The sequence below is a fragment of the Nuphar pumila genome, chromosome 4, assembly GCF_984573655.1.
Source record: "Nuphar pumila chromosome 4, dmNupPumi1.hap1.1, whole genome shotgun sequence".
NCBI classification, from domain to species: Eukaryota; Viridiplantae; Streptophyta; class Magnoliopsida; order Nymphaeales; family Nymphaeaceae; genus Nuphar; species Nuphar pumila.
Window position 1 is genome coordinate 8,593,506 of NC_143252.1, and position 18,608 is coordinate 8,612,113.

Genomic DNA, 18,608 nt, shown 5'->3' on the forward strand with positions numbered 1-18,608 from the left:
ATATGCAGTAAATCTTTAAAAGATTGAATATGTTAAATATATTGATTTGTGATGGATTGTGATGAGCTGGTTGAGATAACCGGCTATGAATCTATGAATTTAGTTGTATTGCAATTATTGTAGTATGATTACATATTGAACTCGGATCGACTATAGATCACGTTATGATTGAAATGAATATGTTGATATATTAGGTGGATGACATATCATGCCTACAAACGAATATATTAACCTATTAGGTGAATGACACAACATGTCTGCTTAGTCATGTTGCTAATCATAAAGGTTTTAACGCAGAAGGGCACAAGGTTATCTTTCGAGTTAAGTTATTCGATGCTATCTCTTTAATTATATTGAGTTTCAATTTCTTTGGATTTGCAGGGAGAGAATATCCTTTCAAGTTAAGTTATTCTGATTTTTTTTTTATTTGATAGCATTTTTTTTAGTTTATTATGCTTCTTAAAAATCATAATATATGTTTTTGTTATATTTTTTAATAAATAAAAAAACCTTGCTCGCTCGAGTCATTGATTTGCAATCGGGCAATCCGGAGTTACTAGAAAGCCAACCATGCCACAAACCTCATTAAGCAGTCTCATTGTACAATCACCAAAATATTTTTTAATCGGGTCATGGAACAAAGTTGGTCCAAAATTCAGGAAACACGCAAGTTACCTGCCTGCAGGTAGAAAGCAATAATCACATGCAAAGGTGGGGAGAGGGGCACAATGCCCCTTTCATATGAAAACTAACATTTTGGTATGTTTTCATTGCCCTGTGATTCTTGGCATTTTCTCAAGACTTGTATTATAAATAGCAATCACAATAGTTTTTCAAGGTTAGTGAAACATGAGAAAGTACATGTGTATCAAACCCATGAGATTTTGAATTCAGTCGAGAATTTGAACCCTAGTCGAAAATGTTTTTGCTGTTAATTTTAATAAGAACAAAAAAGTTTCAATTTTCACGTGATTCAAAAAAAGTTAGAAATCTCGAGGGCATTACACAACCTACATCTTAGCATGAGCTTGGCCCAAGTCAGTTATAATTAAGGGTTGAGCTCGTTTAGGCCTGACCTAATTAACGGGACAGGCTTGTTGGCCCCCCATGTAGTTTATACATGAACCCGACCTGAATTGAGTCTAATTATTTAATTGGATGGGGCCCGACTTTAGTTCATTCAGGAGTAGACTACACTTTGTAGGCCAAGCCCGATCCGATACAAACTGGGTATCAGCCGGTGGGGCACCTACCTTACAACCATCCTCAGTGCGAACCTTGTAGCTCTGTATGACATGCACCTATTTATTTTACTAAATGTGGTGTGAAAAATGGAGGCGAAAAAGCACATGAATGTGATTCACCAGTCATGAGTAGGGGCTGTCAATGGGTCGGGTTTGACTAAGACCTGACCTGCACCAAACCCTGTAGGGTCATGGTTTGGTGATAAATAAGATGGTTTGATTAATATATGAAGCTCGTGTATGATTTGTAAAATTTTATATCAGACCCAGAACCGATCCGAGTTTCGACAAAGATCCACTATTTTTCAGTGTAAAAATGATAAATTTTTTTTTTTACAGGGTATTGTTCGGGTTTGGTTTATGTAATTCTTATAGGATCCGAGTATCATTTTTCTTATGGTGGATCCGATTGGATTCAAGTTCAGACCCAACACGAGCATCTCAAATCAGGTTTAGGTCTGGTTCTACCTGAGTCCGAGCCAAATAGGACCGGTTGACATGAGGCATGAGGCTGGTCATTGGGCATAGACAATTTTAAGAAGCACGTATCTCATATGGTGGTTGGTGTGCGAATATCAATAATTTTATCTCAAGATTTAAAAAAAACGATATGATAGTGAAAAAAATGCTATGTTTATTGTTGAGAATTTTACGAAATTAAGTTTGACACTTTCCCGGGGTTTCAGCATATTGCTCATAATATGATAGGTTTAGTTTATTTTTATTATTTGCCTTCAATTGAATTATTATATGACATTTTACTCATTTTTTTGTTCAAATGACTGAATGTCACTTTTTGTGGTTGTACTGTAGTTAAGACTAAATACTTAATTTTAGCAAGTCCAGTTGACTCTTCAAAATGATACTTTAGCCATTTCTTTTTTTTTCTTTTTTCAAATGATTGAATGTGACTTTTTGTAGTTATATCATAACTACTGTAGTCAGAGCCGGACTTATCAAGAGGCCAATGAGACTTAGGCCTCAGGGCTCCAGGGCCAAAAAAAATTTTAAGGGCTTATTTTTAATAGGGATTCTATTTTTAATAAAGGCTGTCAAAAAAATTGAAGGCACTGTCCTCGAACTTTTACTATTAAAAGGGCTAAAAAAATTCCTCGGCCCCAGAACTCCTACTATTAATAAAGGGCTTATTTTTAGGAAGCCCATTTTTAATAAGAGCTCAAAAAATTTCAAGGCCTTACCTCCGAACTCCTACTATTAATAAGGGACCCATTTTTTCCCTCCGCCTCAGACCCCATAAAACACAGGTACAGCCCTGACTGAAGTCTTGCCGATAACATCCAACTTGGAAGCTAGGACCTTACCCTTAACTTTAGCAAAAGGGCGACACTCATGAGAATCTAACCTTGACTGACTGACTAGCAGCAAGGCCCCAACTCCACAAAGCCAACTTCCCTTGGGAATCCTATTCCTGCGATTGGGACCACAAATTTTGTACTTTGGGTGGGCAGCCAAGCATGTGGCCAATTTTAAGCCTTACACACCCCTCAAGAAAGCAACAGCCGATCTGAAAGTCCTGGAAAAGTGTCAGCCAGACAGTGAGGCAGTGGCCATTTTCCTAAGAAGGAAGAGAAAGTGTTCTCACTCAAGGCAAAAAGACAAAAAGGTGCAGTCCAGATCACCCTACTCTTTATTATTTAAGTATTTTTACCTGTACAATATGCATAAAAAATCTTTCCAGTTCCACACATGACATACCAAGTGACCAACGCAACACACAATATTGTATTAAAATATAAAATGTGATCAATAGTTTCCTTTGCTTGTTCTGCTTTTTCTCTCTCCCAATCACAGAATTTTGTGGGGATGGATTGGGGACTTGCTGCAAAATCAATAGCAAATGTATTTTGTCTAGATGTCTTTTGAGATTCAATTATTGTTACTCTAATCTTCTTTGGGTGGTTGGTGGAGCCTGCACCATATGGTTATCTTTTGAAACATTTTTAGTCCAAGAGATTTGAATCTTGGTGCCCAAGTGAGCGAAAGCATTTGTTTTTTCTGCTCGCTTGTGTGGTGTTTTCTTGAAGTTCATTTCATGTCCTTCTTCCCCCCAACCACTTTGAATCACCCGAGTGGAGGAATCCCGTTGTTGTTGTTGTTGTTGATGATGTGTGTTTTCTGAAGGTGGTTGAGGTGTTTGGTTGAATCAGTTGGTTCTGAGGGTGATTTGGTGCTTACCCAATTTAAGAAATTCATATTATTTTGCTTTGAATGTTAGTTTTTTGGTATTTGGTTTAGCTGTGAAGGTAGAGAGGAAGCAAGGTTACTTGCTTTTGTATTTGTTGAAAAAAATTGAATTGGTGCTCTTTAGGAGCTTTGTATACTTGTTTGTTGTTTCTGACTATTAGACATTGGGGTCAGCTTCATTTTATTAAGATTGTAGGCGTTGTGTGTTTGAAGAAAATGGCAACAAAAGTTGCCTTATTGGCAGATGGGATTTATGGCCCTTCTTATTGTCATTGTCGTCAAGTTTTTAGCAGATTTTGTGTAGTGGGTGCCAAGTCTGAATTGAGCCCTCAAGATAGGGGTCGGATTAGAAGAGTGAGGACTGGAGCTGTAGTGAGTAGTGAACCGATTGGTGTAACTACAGATTCTGTTGTCAAGAAGGAGGGCCGTTTTGTTCATAAGGTGGCTGAGCATGGGAATTCATATGGGGAGTATTCCAACGGCAAGTCGGGCTCGGATGAGAGGGAGCCGATATTATTAGAGGATGATACTAACTTTAAGATTGATTCTGTGAAAGATTATCTTGATTGCTCGAAGGATTTGGTCCGACCGGATGGTGGTCCGCCTCGTTGGTTTTCTCCTGTTGAATGCGGCCACCCTGTTAAAAATGCTCCTCTGCTGCTCTTTTTGCCTGGTAGACATCACAAACTGATGAAATAGGTTCTGGTTTTTCGTCATCTTTGTTGGTCAATTATGTGTGATTCTTCTGATAAGTTTGTGTTTTTCTTTATGTTTTAGTATCAGTTGCTTTGGTATCTGTTAGAGTTGAATTTTGCTGCTATTGATTCCTTATTTTGGGAGCGTTTCAGGCAAGGCTTATGCTTTCTGTATCTTGAATTTTATAGGGATTGATGGCATTGGACTAGGACTTATATCACACCACAGGGGTCTTGGGAGGTCTAGTGTTTCTATTGGTTTAATCCTGTTTTATTTTACTTGTAAATGTGTTACATATTACTGTTAATTGAGTTATATTTTGGTTTAAGTATATGTTAATGAGTTAGACATTCAGCAATTGATGGAGCTTCATTAGAGGCACCACTCTTGCACTCAAAGACATGCTTTGATAAAATACCCAAAACAGATGGAGTTCAAACTCAAGTAAAAAATATCCAGCTTGTCAGCATAGTAATAGTTTTGAATATATCCAGCATATACTACTTCATTTGAAAATAATCATACACTCCTTTCAAATTAAAGCAAATTACTAAAACTATGCTACGTCAGTTATTTCTGTGATTCTCTGGCAAATGAAACTTTTTACATATAGTAAGTACCTCATTTGATTGCAAATTTAAATGTATTGTTCCCTTTTCTTTAGGAGGATTTTTGTTTTCTTTTTCATTGCTATGACAAATGATTTATTTTTGAGGTTCAATATGATGGCTAGATGGTGGAATAGCACCAGACTCTGCAACTGGAATGTGCATTTGAACATTTTTCTATGAAAATATTTTTTTTTTAAGATTTTTTTATGGAAATCTTCTTCAACACATTTCACCTTTTCTTATCTTCACAATTTCCCAAATCTCAATAATAGTTCAACCATCACAAGCAATCACCTCGCTAAACCTCCAAACCTCAAAAATCAAGTGTATCAGCTACTAGAACAAGAGTATAATTTATGTCACATAGGTGCGGGTGCGGATGCGGATGCTGCGATGCGGCACATTAAAAAAGCTTAGGTGCAGGGGTGCGGGGATATATATATATATATATATATATATATATAATTTTTAACAGTTTTAAGTTAACACTGTGTATTTGTGTGCATTTATGTATTTATATATATATATATATATATATATATATATTATAGATAAAAAATGGACTTGATTAGGGTTAACTGAATCTACTTTTGGATAGAAATGGACCTCAGTGTGGTTGACTTCACCTAACAAAAAGGAAGTTGTGTGCGGTGCCCTGTTAGAAAAGTCCGTGTGACATAAAGTATAATCATAATGCCATTTATGGGCTAAACAAATACACAATAAGTGTGAGTAATCAACGGGTGCACATAACTCACCACATTGATAACATCTTTCGTCTACATATAATGACACTCAAAATAAGTGTATCAGTAATTAGAACAAGAGTATAATCACAACGTCACTTATAGGTTAAAAAAATACACAAAAGTGTGAATAAACATCTCTTGTCTACATATAATGACACTTAAATAACAGACATTTTATTGCTTGTTTTCTTTGTCTAATTTTTTGTTTGTCCTCTGATCTTGTTATATTCTAATGCTGAACAGAAAGATAATGAGAAAAATCAACTCCTAGGTTCTAATGCCAAGTTCTTAGCAAGTAAATTTTCATTATGTAGCTGGTGACTAACTGTATAAACGGTATTGGCATTGATATAGCAAGGTATTGACTTCTATTGTACATTTTGCAGGATGTTTGAAGTTCGGTGCATGCACATTCCAATCTTTGACCGGACACCTTTTGAAGGTCTTGATCTACCAAACTTTAACCTGTTATTCACAAAGATATTTAGCTTTTCACTTGTAGATTTGATTTTTTTATTGTTTTCTGCTGTGTATACTAGTATTGTGGCATCTTCCTATGGACTATGCTTGCCTAATATTCTTATGTGTTCTGTTCTATTCATGTCAGAAGAGCACCGGACCGAGGACACACAGTAAAACCTTATGTAAGACATGGAGATATATAAAATTTAAGTGTTCAAATTGCTACATAAATATAATATTCAAATATATATTATGCTTCAAGTATAAACTACCATGTCAATAATCAAGAGGATTGAAACACAAAACAAGCCAAGCTAAGATTCAATATAGTAAAAAAGTCATGCACATGTTACCTTGCCTGACATTTGTTCAGGGTGTATCCATTAAATCCAATGCTTGAATGCAGCATACGGGGTTAAGCAAAGTGTTCCTTCCACATGCATATAGGTTGTAATTCATGCACTTATATGGTTTTAATCTCATCTGTCCCTGTTTATAATAATATGGTCAGAAATATGTGGATGATTATTTCAGACACAGCTGTGCTGCTCTATGATTAAACAATACCTAAGCACATTTTATTTATTAGATGACAGACTCTATTGGAATAAGTACCGCTACATTTTCTAGTTTTGTGTGATTTATTGGTTAATCTGATGGCGCAAAGGAATCTGTTTGAAGTTGGATTTTGTGGGTTAAATAAAGATTGCTTAGAACAGTCAGGCTTAACCTTGAGAAAATTTTATAAAACATAGAAATCAATATCCTGTACGATTTTAATGAATGCAGCTATAAGTTCTAGGGAAATAAAAAAGCTTCCTTATCATAATGGTAATGTTATCACTATCTTGCCTTTGATAGTTAGGATGTTTCTATTTCAAGTTAGCCCATGTGTGCATTGTCAGCAGATGGATTCTATTCATGTCAAGGCTTTCTAGTGGTCACGATGATGATTATATTACTCTTGCATGAGTCTTGGATTTGGTTACTTATTCATTGGATGGGTGAGTAAGAAATTATGTCTCGTCTTCTCTTCTTTTTATTTGACTTAAACAATTGTTAATGTTCTAATATGAGCAGGACTGGTGAAATTTGTTGAAGAAACTGTTCGGTTTGAACAAAAACTGTTTCCTGATAGACCTATTTATCTTGTTGGAGATTCTTTTGGAGGATGCTTGACTCTAGCTGTTGCATCTCGTAACCCTACTATTGATCTTGTATTGATATTGTCCAATCCAGGTAGGTGAAATGGCCAAGTTAGATGAATGTTAAACACTGTAAAACTTGTTAGTTTTTCATCCTAGAATTCTGGTTGGATTCTAAACTTATTATTTTCCCCTGTCCAGCCACAAGCTTTGCTAAGTCGCAATTACAGCCTTTTCTCCCTCTGTTAGAGGCTATTCCTGACCAGCTCGATGTTGCAGTTCTCTATGTGCTGAGCATGACAATGGGTACATCATAAGCTATTTCTGGGTGATTTTTGCATTTCATTAAACTAATTCTGTGTCAAATTATGCTGTGATTGTTTCAAAGCTGACATCAATACTTCAAGCTCAAGCAGACTAATGCTGATTGTTCATAACATCTGCTGTTCTTTTTTTTTTCTGTTAATATGTTAGAGGCATTTTGATTGATGATGATGTATATTTTTTCTTCAGTTATGTCCTCAGATTTAATACATTTAATTCAGATTGGATGTATGTCCTCTCATCTCCTTGAAAAACATTCCTATGCTTACATAAAAGATGGGTGACTATGATAAACATACATAAATGCATTGATGACTAATTATGTGTGAGTGTGTATTTAACAAACTACATACATACATACACACACTATAAACTACATATACAAACAGAGACATGAACACACACCCACACACACATGCAACTATGTATATCTATCACAGTCACCAAATACCGTGATATCTTGAATTTCTCATATTTAAGGTTGTTTTGAAATACACATCCAGCATGTTCCAATGAATTAAAAAACTCTTAAATTAAAATATCACATTAATAACATGACATTATTTTGAGAAAATCCAGTTATGTTAATTTCTTATTTTTTTCAGATTATCATCAATACTATTTTTAAAACATCTATGGAATTTTCCCCAGTAAAGCTACTTAGTTTTATATCTAATTGAGAACAAGTATCACCTATGCCAGGTCGATATTGGCTGTGATGCACACATATATAGTGTCATATTGTTTGCACATCGGTACATGCAAATGGAAAGAGTAACCATGCATGTAACCATAAAATTGCCAACAGGACCATGCTGCATTCAAGGGTAGCATGTCTCTTGCAATGTAATTGAGGTGTTGCATTGTCCTCATACATCTTTGCAGTGATTGGCATGAGAAGGTTCTCATTGCCTCCTTTATCTGGTGATTTCTTTCTTCTTATCCATCTGATCTACAAGAAGTTAGCTATTGCTTAATTGTCTTATGAGCTTCAGTTCCCTGTTTAATGTTTAGTGAATAAGAAATAGTTGTTGCTTTGGCCTTTTTAGACCAACATGACCTTTTGCCTTTCAAGCTTTGGAGTCTTGGGGTCTGTCTAGATTTCGGTTGATGGAGTAAACTTCAATTTTTGCCAATAAACAAGCTGGGGTTAAGCAGACCCTTACCAGAACTCAAAGCAGGTAGCAGAAATATTGCATCATGATTGGGCAGGGACTCCAATTAGGAGGTTTATCCTTCTAGATTCTGTTCTGTCCCACCAATGCTGGTTTGGCTAATTACCTGCTATAAAACTATAATGTTTATGTACATGGACACACTTAAAACTCCTGAATTCAAAACCCTGATTTAGGTTGAACTCACAAGAAAGGGAAAGGTGAATTCATATGAATGCATTGGGAAAGTGAAAAGCAGTGGCCCCACAGTTATATATGTGGAAAAACTAATTACTGTGGTGGAGGCTTGTTTTTGTTTTTGACTTGGGGAACTTATGAGAAAACAACTAAAGATGGATTGTGATGAAACAACACAACGAAAAAAAGGAAAAGCCTGTGGGGCCTTCTCCCCTTGATATTCAGATGCACCCTTAATCAGTTTGAACATTTACCTAAGAGTTAATTGTGAGAGCCAAGTCGGTGAACACGGTATTGCATTAACTTCATAAAGGCTTCATGAGCTTCTTGTATCATTTCTAATTATTTTCCCAGTTTGTGGGGAAGCAAGCAAGAGCTGGGTTCCTCATCAAAGTTGGATACATCAGTATTTCTTGTCGGGAGAGTTTCTAAACATCTTTCTTTTTTTGGAACCACAGGTTTCTTTCTTCATGTTCTTTAGGTTATTTATGGTATTTTTTTTTCATTTCTATGTTCTGGTCTGCATTTATTTCCTTTTTAATGCTTATCTGCACTAATTTATTTTGCATTTTGTGACTAATTTAGGTGACCCAGTGAAGATGGCTTTGGTTGATGTTGAAGATGGGCTTCCCCCTTTGGAGTCTTTAAATCAATTGTCAGAAAATCTGGCTGCTTTGCTGCCACGTCTTTCTGTAAGAATGTGCTTACTATTACATTTGATGTTTCTAGGCAGTTCTTGTAAATAGACTCAATCATGAAGTATGTTCAACTAATATTACTTTTGACAGCTTTATTCTTATACTTTGAGCAATGTGTGGAGAATAAATAGTTTTAGGCAATTCTTTAATAGTGACTCCTCAAATTTATAGGAAAGGTTGTTCCGTGATACGACTTGTATGTGGATTTTTCTCACAAGCGGAAAGAGATATATTTGGCTCAAAGCAACTTTTGTATGTGAATTTCATAATTCACTGCCATTTATAAAAACAACTGAAGATTTGAAGTCTTGGGATGATTATCGTAAACAAACTAAGATTAGGTAAAGCTTGCCAAATACATATTTATGTTTGGTCCCCTGACCAAAGCATCATATATTAGAATATATATACTTTTATCAGGATCTTATATAATATGAAGGTGTGATACTTAACTTGGAAGTTATGGGCTTAAAGGTGTTTCACTACATGCACCATTCTTAGTATTTTCTGTTGCATGCTTTTCATTAGTAGACTACTTTTTTATGTGACTTGTCTTTTATGTGACTTTTATCTATGCATTGCAGGGTTTGGCAGATATAATTCCCAAGGAAACTCTACTTTGGAAATTGAATCTGCTTAAATCAGCTTCATCTTATGCTAATTCACGTCTTCATGCCGTGAAAGCTGATGTATTGATTCTTGCCAGGTTTATTTTATAATTTCTATTTTTGTGAATTCTCTAACATTTGCAAACAAGACAGCACTGTATTCAGTGTGCACATTTTGACATAGTTGGTGCTGGTTTTTCTTATTTTAATAACTATACTGTACTTTGCATTGGTAATGATCTCATAGAACTTCTTTTTATTGATCTTACCTATCAGGAATCACAAGAGAGCTATATTATGGTGTACTCTCTATGCTCAGGCTACTTTATGTTTACTATTAAAATTTCCATGAAAGTATATGTGATTATTAGTAATGTGGATCCTCTATACAATTGCTGTCAGTTGAGGCATAAGGGAAGCTGTGGTTAAGACTAGATTGTCTCAAATAAATATTTACTTGAAAATTAGGTGATCATGCTTGTAATATCACATATTTTCACACTTAGTTAAATTTGAGATTTTTTAAAATTTGGCTAAATATAAAAGAAAAATTGGTAGATTCTCAATTTTAGGCCGATGCTTTGGAGTTTGGGCTTAGCCCAGGTCTCATTGTCAAGGCCTAAAGAAGCCACTCAAAACGTGAGAAATTTTTTATTTTTGACCTTTAAATTCAAGCGAAATTCGAACAAAAATCGGGTTATTTTTGGGCGAATTTCAGAAGCGAAATTTGAGTTATATATTGTTGTATGCGTCTCAAAATTCTGAGTGTAAAGATATTTTATTTTTCTTGATTCAGGTTACGATTGGCCTGAAAATCATATTTTTTCGAAAAATGAGCAATTTGTCGGACTGGGTCCGGATTTGGATCGGGCTGGATCCAATGGATTTTATCCAAATTAATATAGATCTGGACTCTATCTAAGACCCATATTAATTTGGATTTGATTCAACCCTAGACCCATTTGGATTTTTGAAGATGAATTTGGATCTTGGATCTAGATCCAGATCTAAATCCATGCCCAACGAATTTCCAACTTTAATTTCATTAAATACCTTTAAATTGAAGTTAATTAATGTTAAGAATTCTCCCAAGTTGATATGGAAACTTTCAGAAGCTTCTGGATAAATATTAATTATTTAATTAATTAATTCTGAAAAATAATTTTTATGGTTGTTTAGGACTCTTCCTAGAGATTTTAAACACACCTAGAAGAGTCTAAGAAGGTTTTAGAAAGCCTATTAAAATAAAACTTTGAAACTCTCAAGAGAGAAGAGAGTTCCATATGGGCTATGTCACACGGACTCGGCTAAGGAGGTGCCGCACCCGAGTCGACACGCCCCGACACGGGTGCGGACTCGGGTGCGGCTTCGGACTCGGCCCGGACTCGGTCAACGCCGAGTCGGACTCGGTCAACGAGTCCAGGCCGAGTCCGTCCACATTTTGGACTCGGTCAACTTTGACCGAGTCCAAAAATGTCCCTAAAAAACTAATTTTTTATATTTTTTATTTAAAAAATATATATATAAAAAAGGCACTGTGACTGTGCAGTCTTTGCAGTGTGCACAGTCACAGACTGTGCACAGTGCACAGTGCTGTGCCTGTGCACAGTCACAGTCTGTGACTGCACAGACACTTGTGGCATTTTAAAAATAAAATTATATATATATATATATATATATATATATATATATATATATATATTTTTTTTTTTTGCCGAGTCCCCGTGTCCAAAAATTTTAAAATTGTGCCGCACTCGCACCCGCACCCATGTGACATAGCATATGGGGCTGCTCTCTCTTCTCCAGCCCATCTAGAAGGGGCTGGAGAAGAGGGGGGGGAGGGTTGTCACCCCTATAGCCTATACAAGCTAAAAAAAAAGAGAAAGAAAGAGAAGAAAAAGGTGTTAAAAAATATATATATATATACATATACTTATATATATATACATCCGTATATATATAAGTATATATATACATATATGTATATATATACTATTTCTCATTTAGATAAATACCCGATAGGGGTATTCTTGTAAAACCACATATGTAACTTTTTCCTTTTCTTTTTTTACCTTTTTTCCCTTTTTCTTTTTTTCTTTTTCTTTATTTTTTTCTTTTTGTAATGACCACAAGGGGGCCCCACACTTGTAGTCGTTGGGGCTCCAACGGTCAGATTTCTGACCGTTGGGGCTCCCAACGACTACAAGGGAGCCCCCCTTGTGGTTCCTTTTAGTGCTTCCCTCCTCTATAAATAGAGGAGGTCTTCCCCTCTTGTAAGCATGGGTTTTATACCCCTCTCTTCCTTTCTTCATTAATGTTCAACTTATGACTTTAAGTCATTTCCATATTTGAGAGTTTTTGTGTGTGCACATTCGGTGTTTGTGTTCTTGGCTCTAGTGGTCACTCTTAAAGAGTGACATTTGCTCTATTGGTGCTTCCGCCTCTTTTCATTACATGGTATCAGAGCTCGGTTGGTGATTAAGCTTCTCTTTGTCATCTTGGAAAGCGTGCCTCTCAAAGTTTTTGAAGAAAGGAAGAATATTTGGTGCCGATGGAACGTGACTCTAAAGTGGAGCTTTCTTTCAAGCTAAATGGGTCCAACTATCTCATGTGGGCCTCCGCTATGGAAAATCATTTAAGAGGTAAGAAACTTTGGGGCTTTGTTATGGGAACTACTCCCGAACCCTCTCTTGTTCTTACCAAAATTGAAAATGAAATTGAAAAGGCTTTAGATGGCGATGAACGCATCAAAGCCATTAATGAACATCAATCCAAAATCGAGGATTGGGAAAGTAACCATGCCAAAATTTTGGCATGGTTTATGAACAATGTAGATCTTAAAAATTGTGCTAATATTGCCAAGTTTAGAAGGGCCAATGAGGCTTGGTTTTTTCTTAAGGGTATGTATACCCAAAAGGATCTTGCTCGGCAATTCTTTTGTCAAGAAAAAATTCGTTCCACCAAACAAATGGACATGAGTGTCCAGGATTATTTTAGCTCTCTAACCCCTCTTTGGGATGAGCTTGCCCTTCTTGAGCCCAAATGGGTTGCTCCACAAGATATTGAACTAAGAAGGGAACAAATCGAAAAGGAGCATTTTTTTCAATTCCTTCATGGACTTCGCCCGGAATTTGAACAAGTGAGGGCATCTCTTCTCCATAGAAGCAAAGCCCTACCTATTGAAGATGCTCTTGCCGAGGTATGTCAAGAAGAAACTCGACTTGGCTTGAGCATTAGGAATGATGAGGTTTTGGCCGTTAATAGGCCCGGATCAAATGTTAAAGCATATAGACCTCCTCACTTTAACAAAAATATCAATGGTCCTAGAAAGGGAATCATATGCCACTATTGTAATGAACCGGGGCACATTAGACCGGTTTGTCCAAAGCTTAAAGGAAAGGTTGCCACGGTTGGAGAAAGTTCTCCAAAGAAGGAAGAAAGTACCAAAGAAGGAGACATCAAAGAAACTCTTAATCATATCTCGTAAGTTCTCCAACACCTTCTCAAGTCTTCTCCTTCAACATCCGGAGCCGCCATCGCCTACTCTTCATCACCTCCAGGTATGTGGATACTAGACTCTGGTGCGTCCTTTCATATGACATCTCATAAAAATTCTCTTTCAAATATTTTTTCCGAACCTATATCTTCTTGTGTGTCAACGACCGATGGTACATCACTAAAAATTGAAAGTATTGGATCACTTGATTTTAAAAACTTTTTTGTTTCTAAAGTAAGAATCGTTCCTAAAATAAATTTAAATCTTTTTCCGTATCACAAATCACTGATCATGGATGCCAAGTCTCTTTCTCACCTAAGGATTGCACCGTGCAGGATCTCCAGTCAGGGAAGCTGATTGGGCAAGGCCATTGAAGGGGTGACCTCTACTTTATGGATTTTTTGACTCTTCCATCTAAGTCATCGTGCAATTTTGTAAAAGACAAAAGTATTGGAATATGGCATGAGAGACTTGGCCATCCAAATTTTGTAAAAATGTCTCTTTTTCCGTTTTTGAACAATACTTGTAAAGATAATCACATGACTTGTAAAGATTGCATTTTTGGGAAATCTAAAGCTATTCCATTTCCACAAAGAAGTTACTTTACCACTCGGCCATTTGAACTTATTCATTCCGATGTGTGGGGACCTTCTCCAATTTTGTCTAAAGGAGGCTTTTCGTATTATGTGGTATTTATTGATGATTTTACTCGATTCACGTGGATTTACTTCCTAAGTCGCAAATCCGAAGTTTTCTCCTTCTTTAAAGAATTTCATGCAATGGTCAAAAACCATTTTTTGGGTAATCTATCTATTCTTAGATCCGATTCGGGAGGCGAATATATGTCCAATGATTTTCAAAACTATTTGAAAGAAAATGGAATTTTCCACCAACGTTCTTGCCCCAACACTCCGCAACAAAATGGTCTTGCGGAAAGAAAGCATAAGCATATAATAGAGACTACAAGAACGTTATTAATCTCAAAGAACATTCCAAAATCCTTTTGGGCCGAAGCGGTTCTAACCTCTACATATCTTATCAATAGAACTCCTTCGTCCTCTTTGAAAAATCTTTCTCCATTTGAAAAACTTTACAATATGTCTCCCGATTATAAAAGACTAAGAATTTTTGGATGTAAATGTTTTGTTTTAACTCATAAGAATGATAAACTTTCCCCTAGGGCTATTGAATGTATTTTTTTAGGATATGGCGAAAAACAAAAAGGGTATCGATGTTTTGACATACTTAAAAACAAGCTTTATATCTCTAAAGATGTCACATTTCTTGAAGAGGAAAGTGGTTTTTCGCACCAACCAAATGAAAATATTGATTATTCATTCTTATTTGACTTATTGCCTAAAGAAAACATCATAGATGATCATATTGATCCTAATGAATCCCTTAGTGAAGATCTTGTTGAAAATCCAAGCGATAATCAAAACTTAGAAGAAAATGTTTCAAGACAAATTCAAGTCTACTCTAGAAGGAATGAGAGAAATCCTCCTTGTGCCCTTGAAATTTTTTCCCAAAATGAGTCCATCGAAGAGACTTCTCAAAGAAGATCAAATCGGATTTCCAAAGTACCAAATAGATTTGTTTTCTATGATTCTTTTTCGCCTAACTTTCGAGCATGCCTACTTGCTCTTCACTCTTTTCATGAACCATCTCATTACAATGATGCTAAGCAATATGCTCATTGGAATGAAGCTATGCAACTTGAACTTAATGCTCTTAAAAAGGCACAAACTTGGGAAATCATTGATCCTCCCAATGGCAAGAAACCCATTGGATGTAGATGGGTTTTTAAAGTAAAAACTAAGAGTGATGGTTCATTGGAAAGATATAAGGCTAGATTGGTAGCCAAGGGATATGCCCAAGAGTATGGGGTAGATTATGATGAAACCTTTGCCCCCGTTGCTCGAATGACTAGTGTTCGAGCCCTTATTGCTATAGCCGCAGTTAAAAAATGGTCAATCTTTCAACTTGATGACAAAAATGCCTTTTTGAATGGAAATTTAAATGAAGAAGTGTATATGGAACCGCCTCCAGGTATGGATTTAAATGGAAAAATTTTGAAATTAAAAAAGGCTTTATATGGTCTTAAGCAAGCACCTAAAGCTTGGTATGATAGGTTTAGTAGTGTATTAATCAATTTAGGTTTTTCTTCTTGCTATACTGACACTGCTCTTTTTGTTAAAAGGACAAGTGACTCCATTATTATGCTTTTGTTGTATGTTGATGATATGATCATCACTCGGAATGACAAAAAGGGAGTAAATGATGTTAAGTCTATGTTAAAAGATACTTTTGATATGTCTGACCTTGGTTATTTGAGATATTTTTTAGGAATTGAAGTGGCTTATTCCGCGCGAGGATACATCTTATCTCAAATGAAGTTAGCTGCAGAAATTTGTACCAAATCAGGAATATCTGATGCAAAGAAAGTTGAGACTCCCGAAGTTATCAATGTGAAACTAAGACTTGAAGATGGTGTCCTTCTTGAAGATCCAACCCCCTACCGTCAATTAATTGGATCCCTCACCTATCTATCCATCACTCGTCCAGACATTGCTCATGCGATTCATGCAGCGAGCCAGTTTCAGTACGCACCTACTACGGTTCATATGGCGGCCGTAATGAGAATTGTGCGATATATCAAAAATACCATCTCCAAGGGACTCTTCTTATCCTCTTCCTCATCTCTTGAATTGACTGCTTTTACTGATGCTGACTGGGAAGGAAATCCCAATGATCGTATCTCAATTACGGGTCTTTGCATTTTTTTAGGTGAATCTCTTATCTCGTGGAGATGCAAGAAGCAGCAGAAGGTCTCTTTATCGTCTACTGAAGCTGAATATCGGGCTATGGCAATGACAACTATGGAAATTGTGTGGCTCAGAAGTCTCCTTGGTGACATGGGCGTTCCCATTTCTACTCCCACCAAGCTCTGTTGTGATAACAAGAGTGCGATATATATTACTAGCAATCACACCTTTCATGAGAGGACCAAGCATATCGAAATGGATTGCCATTATGTTCGAGACGAATATCTCAAAGGGACCATCACATTGCCATATGTCACTTCAGAGTATCAACTGGCTGACTTCTTCACCAAGGCGCTCCCAACTCCACGATTTATGTTCCTCCTTAGCAAACTTTCGGTCTTCTCCCCGTAAAGTTTGAGGGGGCGTGTTAAAATATGTATATATATATATATACATATACTTATATATATACATCCGTATATATATAAGTATATATATACATATATGTATATATATACTATTTCTCATTTAGATAAATACATGATAGGGGTATTCTTGTAAAACCACATATGTAACTTTTTCCTTTTCTTTTTTTACCTTTTTTCCCTTTTTCTTTTTTTCTTTTTCTTTATTTTTTTCTTTTTGTAATGACCACAAGGGGGCCCCACACTTGTAGTCGTTGGGGCTCCAACGGTCAGATTTCTGACCGTTGGGGCTCCCAACGACTTCAAGGGAGCCCCCCTTGTGGTTCCTTTTAGTGCTTCCCTCCTCTATAAATAGAGGAGGTCTTCCCCTCTTGTAAGCATGGGTTTTATACCCCTCTCTTCCTTTCTTCATTAATGTTCAACTTATGACTTTAAGTCATTTCCATATTTGAGAGTTTTTGTGTGTGCACATTCGGTGTTTGTGTTCTTGGCTCTAGTGGTCACTCTTAAAGAGTGACATTTGCTCTATTGGTGCTTCCGCCTCTTTTCATTACAAAAGGGAGAAAGAAAGAGAGAGAGAGAGGAAGAAGAAGGAGTTTTCTTCTTCGGCCGTTTGGTGTTTTTAGTTTTTACCATCCATCCTTAGTTTCTTTTTGATCTACGGTTAAGGTACGGGTCTTTCTCTTGTCTCGAATAAGAAAAAGAGCCTAAATAAGCTTTAGGCAATGTTTTTATGGGGAAACATGGATTCTATCTTGATCTTTCACTGTTTAATCCATGGAAATCGATGTAGGAAAGCTTAGAATATGTGATTTTTGTTTTCTTATAATTTTCTGCATGCTTTTATGTTTTTCCTAGTATATATATATATATATATATATATATATATATATATATATATATATATATGTTTTTGCCCTGTATGAACACTTTGGACATGTTTGAACAGTTTTGTTTCATGCTTTTAGCGAGCTGATCTGGACAAACCTGGCCATCGTGAAGATGGGCAGATCTGGCCAGATTTGAACCCCTGTCCATATTGTCCATTCTGTCTGTCTTGGACAGATCTGTCCCCTAGACAGGTGTATATGTTTTGGGCAGCTGAACCAGATCTATGGAAATAAGAATATGGGCATATTCAGTTAATATGGAAAATTTGGATTTTTGGCGGATTTTGGTCCAGCACAGGCCAGGCCTGGATAGATGTCTGGTTCTGGACTCTACTGTCCCAGACCACTGTCTAGATTGGTGCTGGACAACTGTTGATGTGGAAAATATTATATCACACTCACGCATATATATATATATATATATATATATATATATATATATATATATATGAATCTGGAGCAGAGCACACTGTAAAAAAAAAAGACATTTTAAAAGAAAGTTATTTTTTTCTCTGTTTCACCATGTTATGCACTTAGGGCCCAAGCCGACCCACTGTTGGCTGGGCTATTGGCTGAGTTAGCCCCAGTCGACTGGGTTGACTGGGCAAGGGTCTGACCCAGCCGACTGAGCTGGCTGGGTTTATTAATACACCAGACCGAGAGCCCAGTCAACTGGGTTCGGTTGAGCCGAGTTCGGGCTCCAGCCAACTGGGTCGGTTGGCCTCGATTTGGACAGATTTGAAAAAAAAGGACTATATATATAGATATATAGATATATCAATACATGATAAAAGCCCAGATTTACTCATGTCAAGTGTTCGAATTTATACGTTGTCACCTATGTTGATTTTAACATGTTAAATATCCAGATTTTTACTTGTTACATGTTTAGATTTTTGACATGACAAATACGCAAATTTATGCACGTTGAATGTGCA

The 18,608-nt window shown here is 36.4% G+C and overlaps 1 protein-coding gene across 3 annotated transcripts in view; it reads left to right on the forward strand.

The window, feature by feature from the left end:
• The first annotated feature begins 3,039 nt into the window (after positions 1–3,039).
• Positions 3,040–18,608, forward strand: part of LOC149839269 (phytyl ester synthase 1, chloroplastic-like) — a 38,466-nt gene continuing 22,897 nt past the window's right edge. The window contains exons 1-7 of one of the 3 annotated variants that reach the window (XM_090002416.1): positions 3,040–4,122; positions 4,334–4,385; positions 5,892–5,947; positions 7,048–7,206; positions 7,314–7,418; positions 9,374–9,480; positions 10,071–10,192. In XM_090002416.1, coding sequence (XP_089858542.1) covers positions 3,666–4,122; positions 4,334–4,385; positions 5,892–5,947; positions 7,048–7,206; positions 7,314–7,418; positions 9,374–9,480; positions 10,071–10,192 — 1,058 coding nt within the window. In that variant the 5' untranslated portion in view covers positions 3,040–3,665. The remainder of the gene's footprint in view (positions 4,123–4,333; positions 4,386–5,891; positions 5,948–7,047; positions 7,207–7,313; positions 7,419–9,373; positions 9,481–10,070; positions 10,193–18,608) is intronic. The other 2 variants (XM_090002417.1, XM_090002418.1) reach the window with 2 other exon arrangements.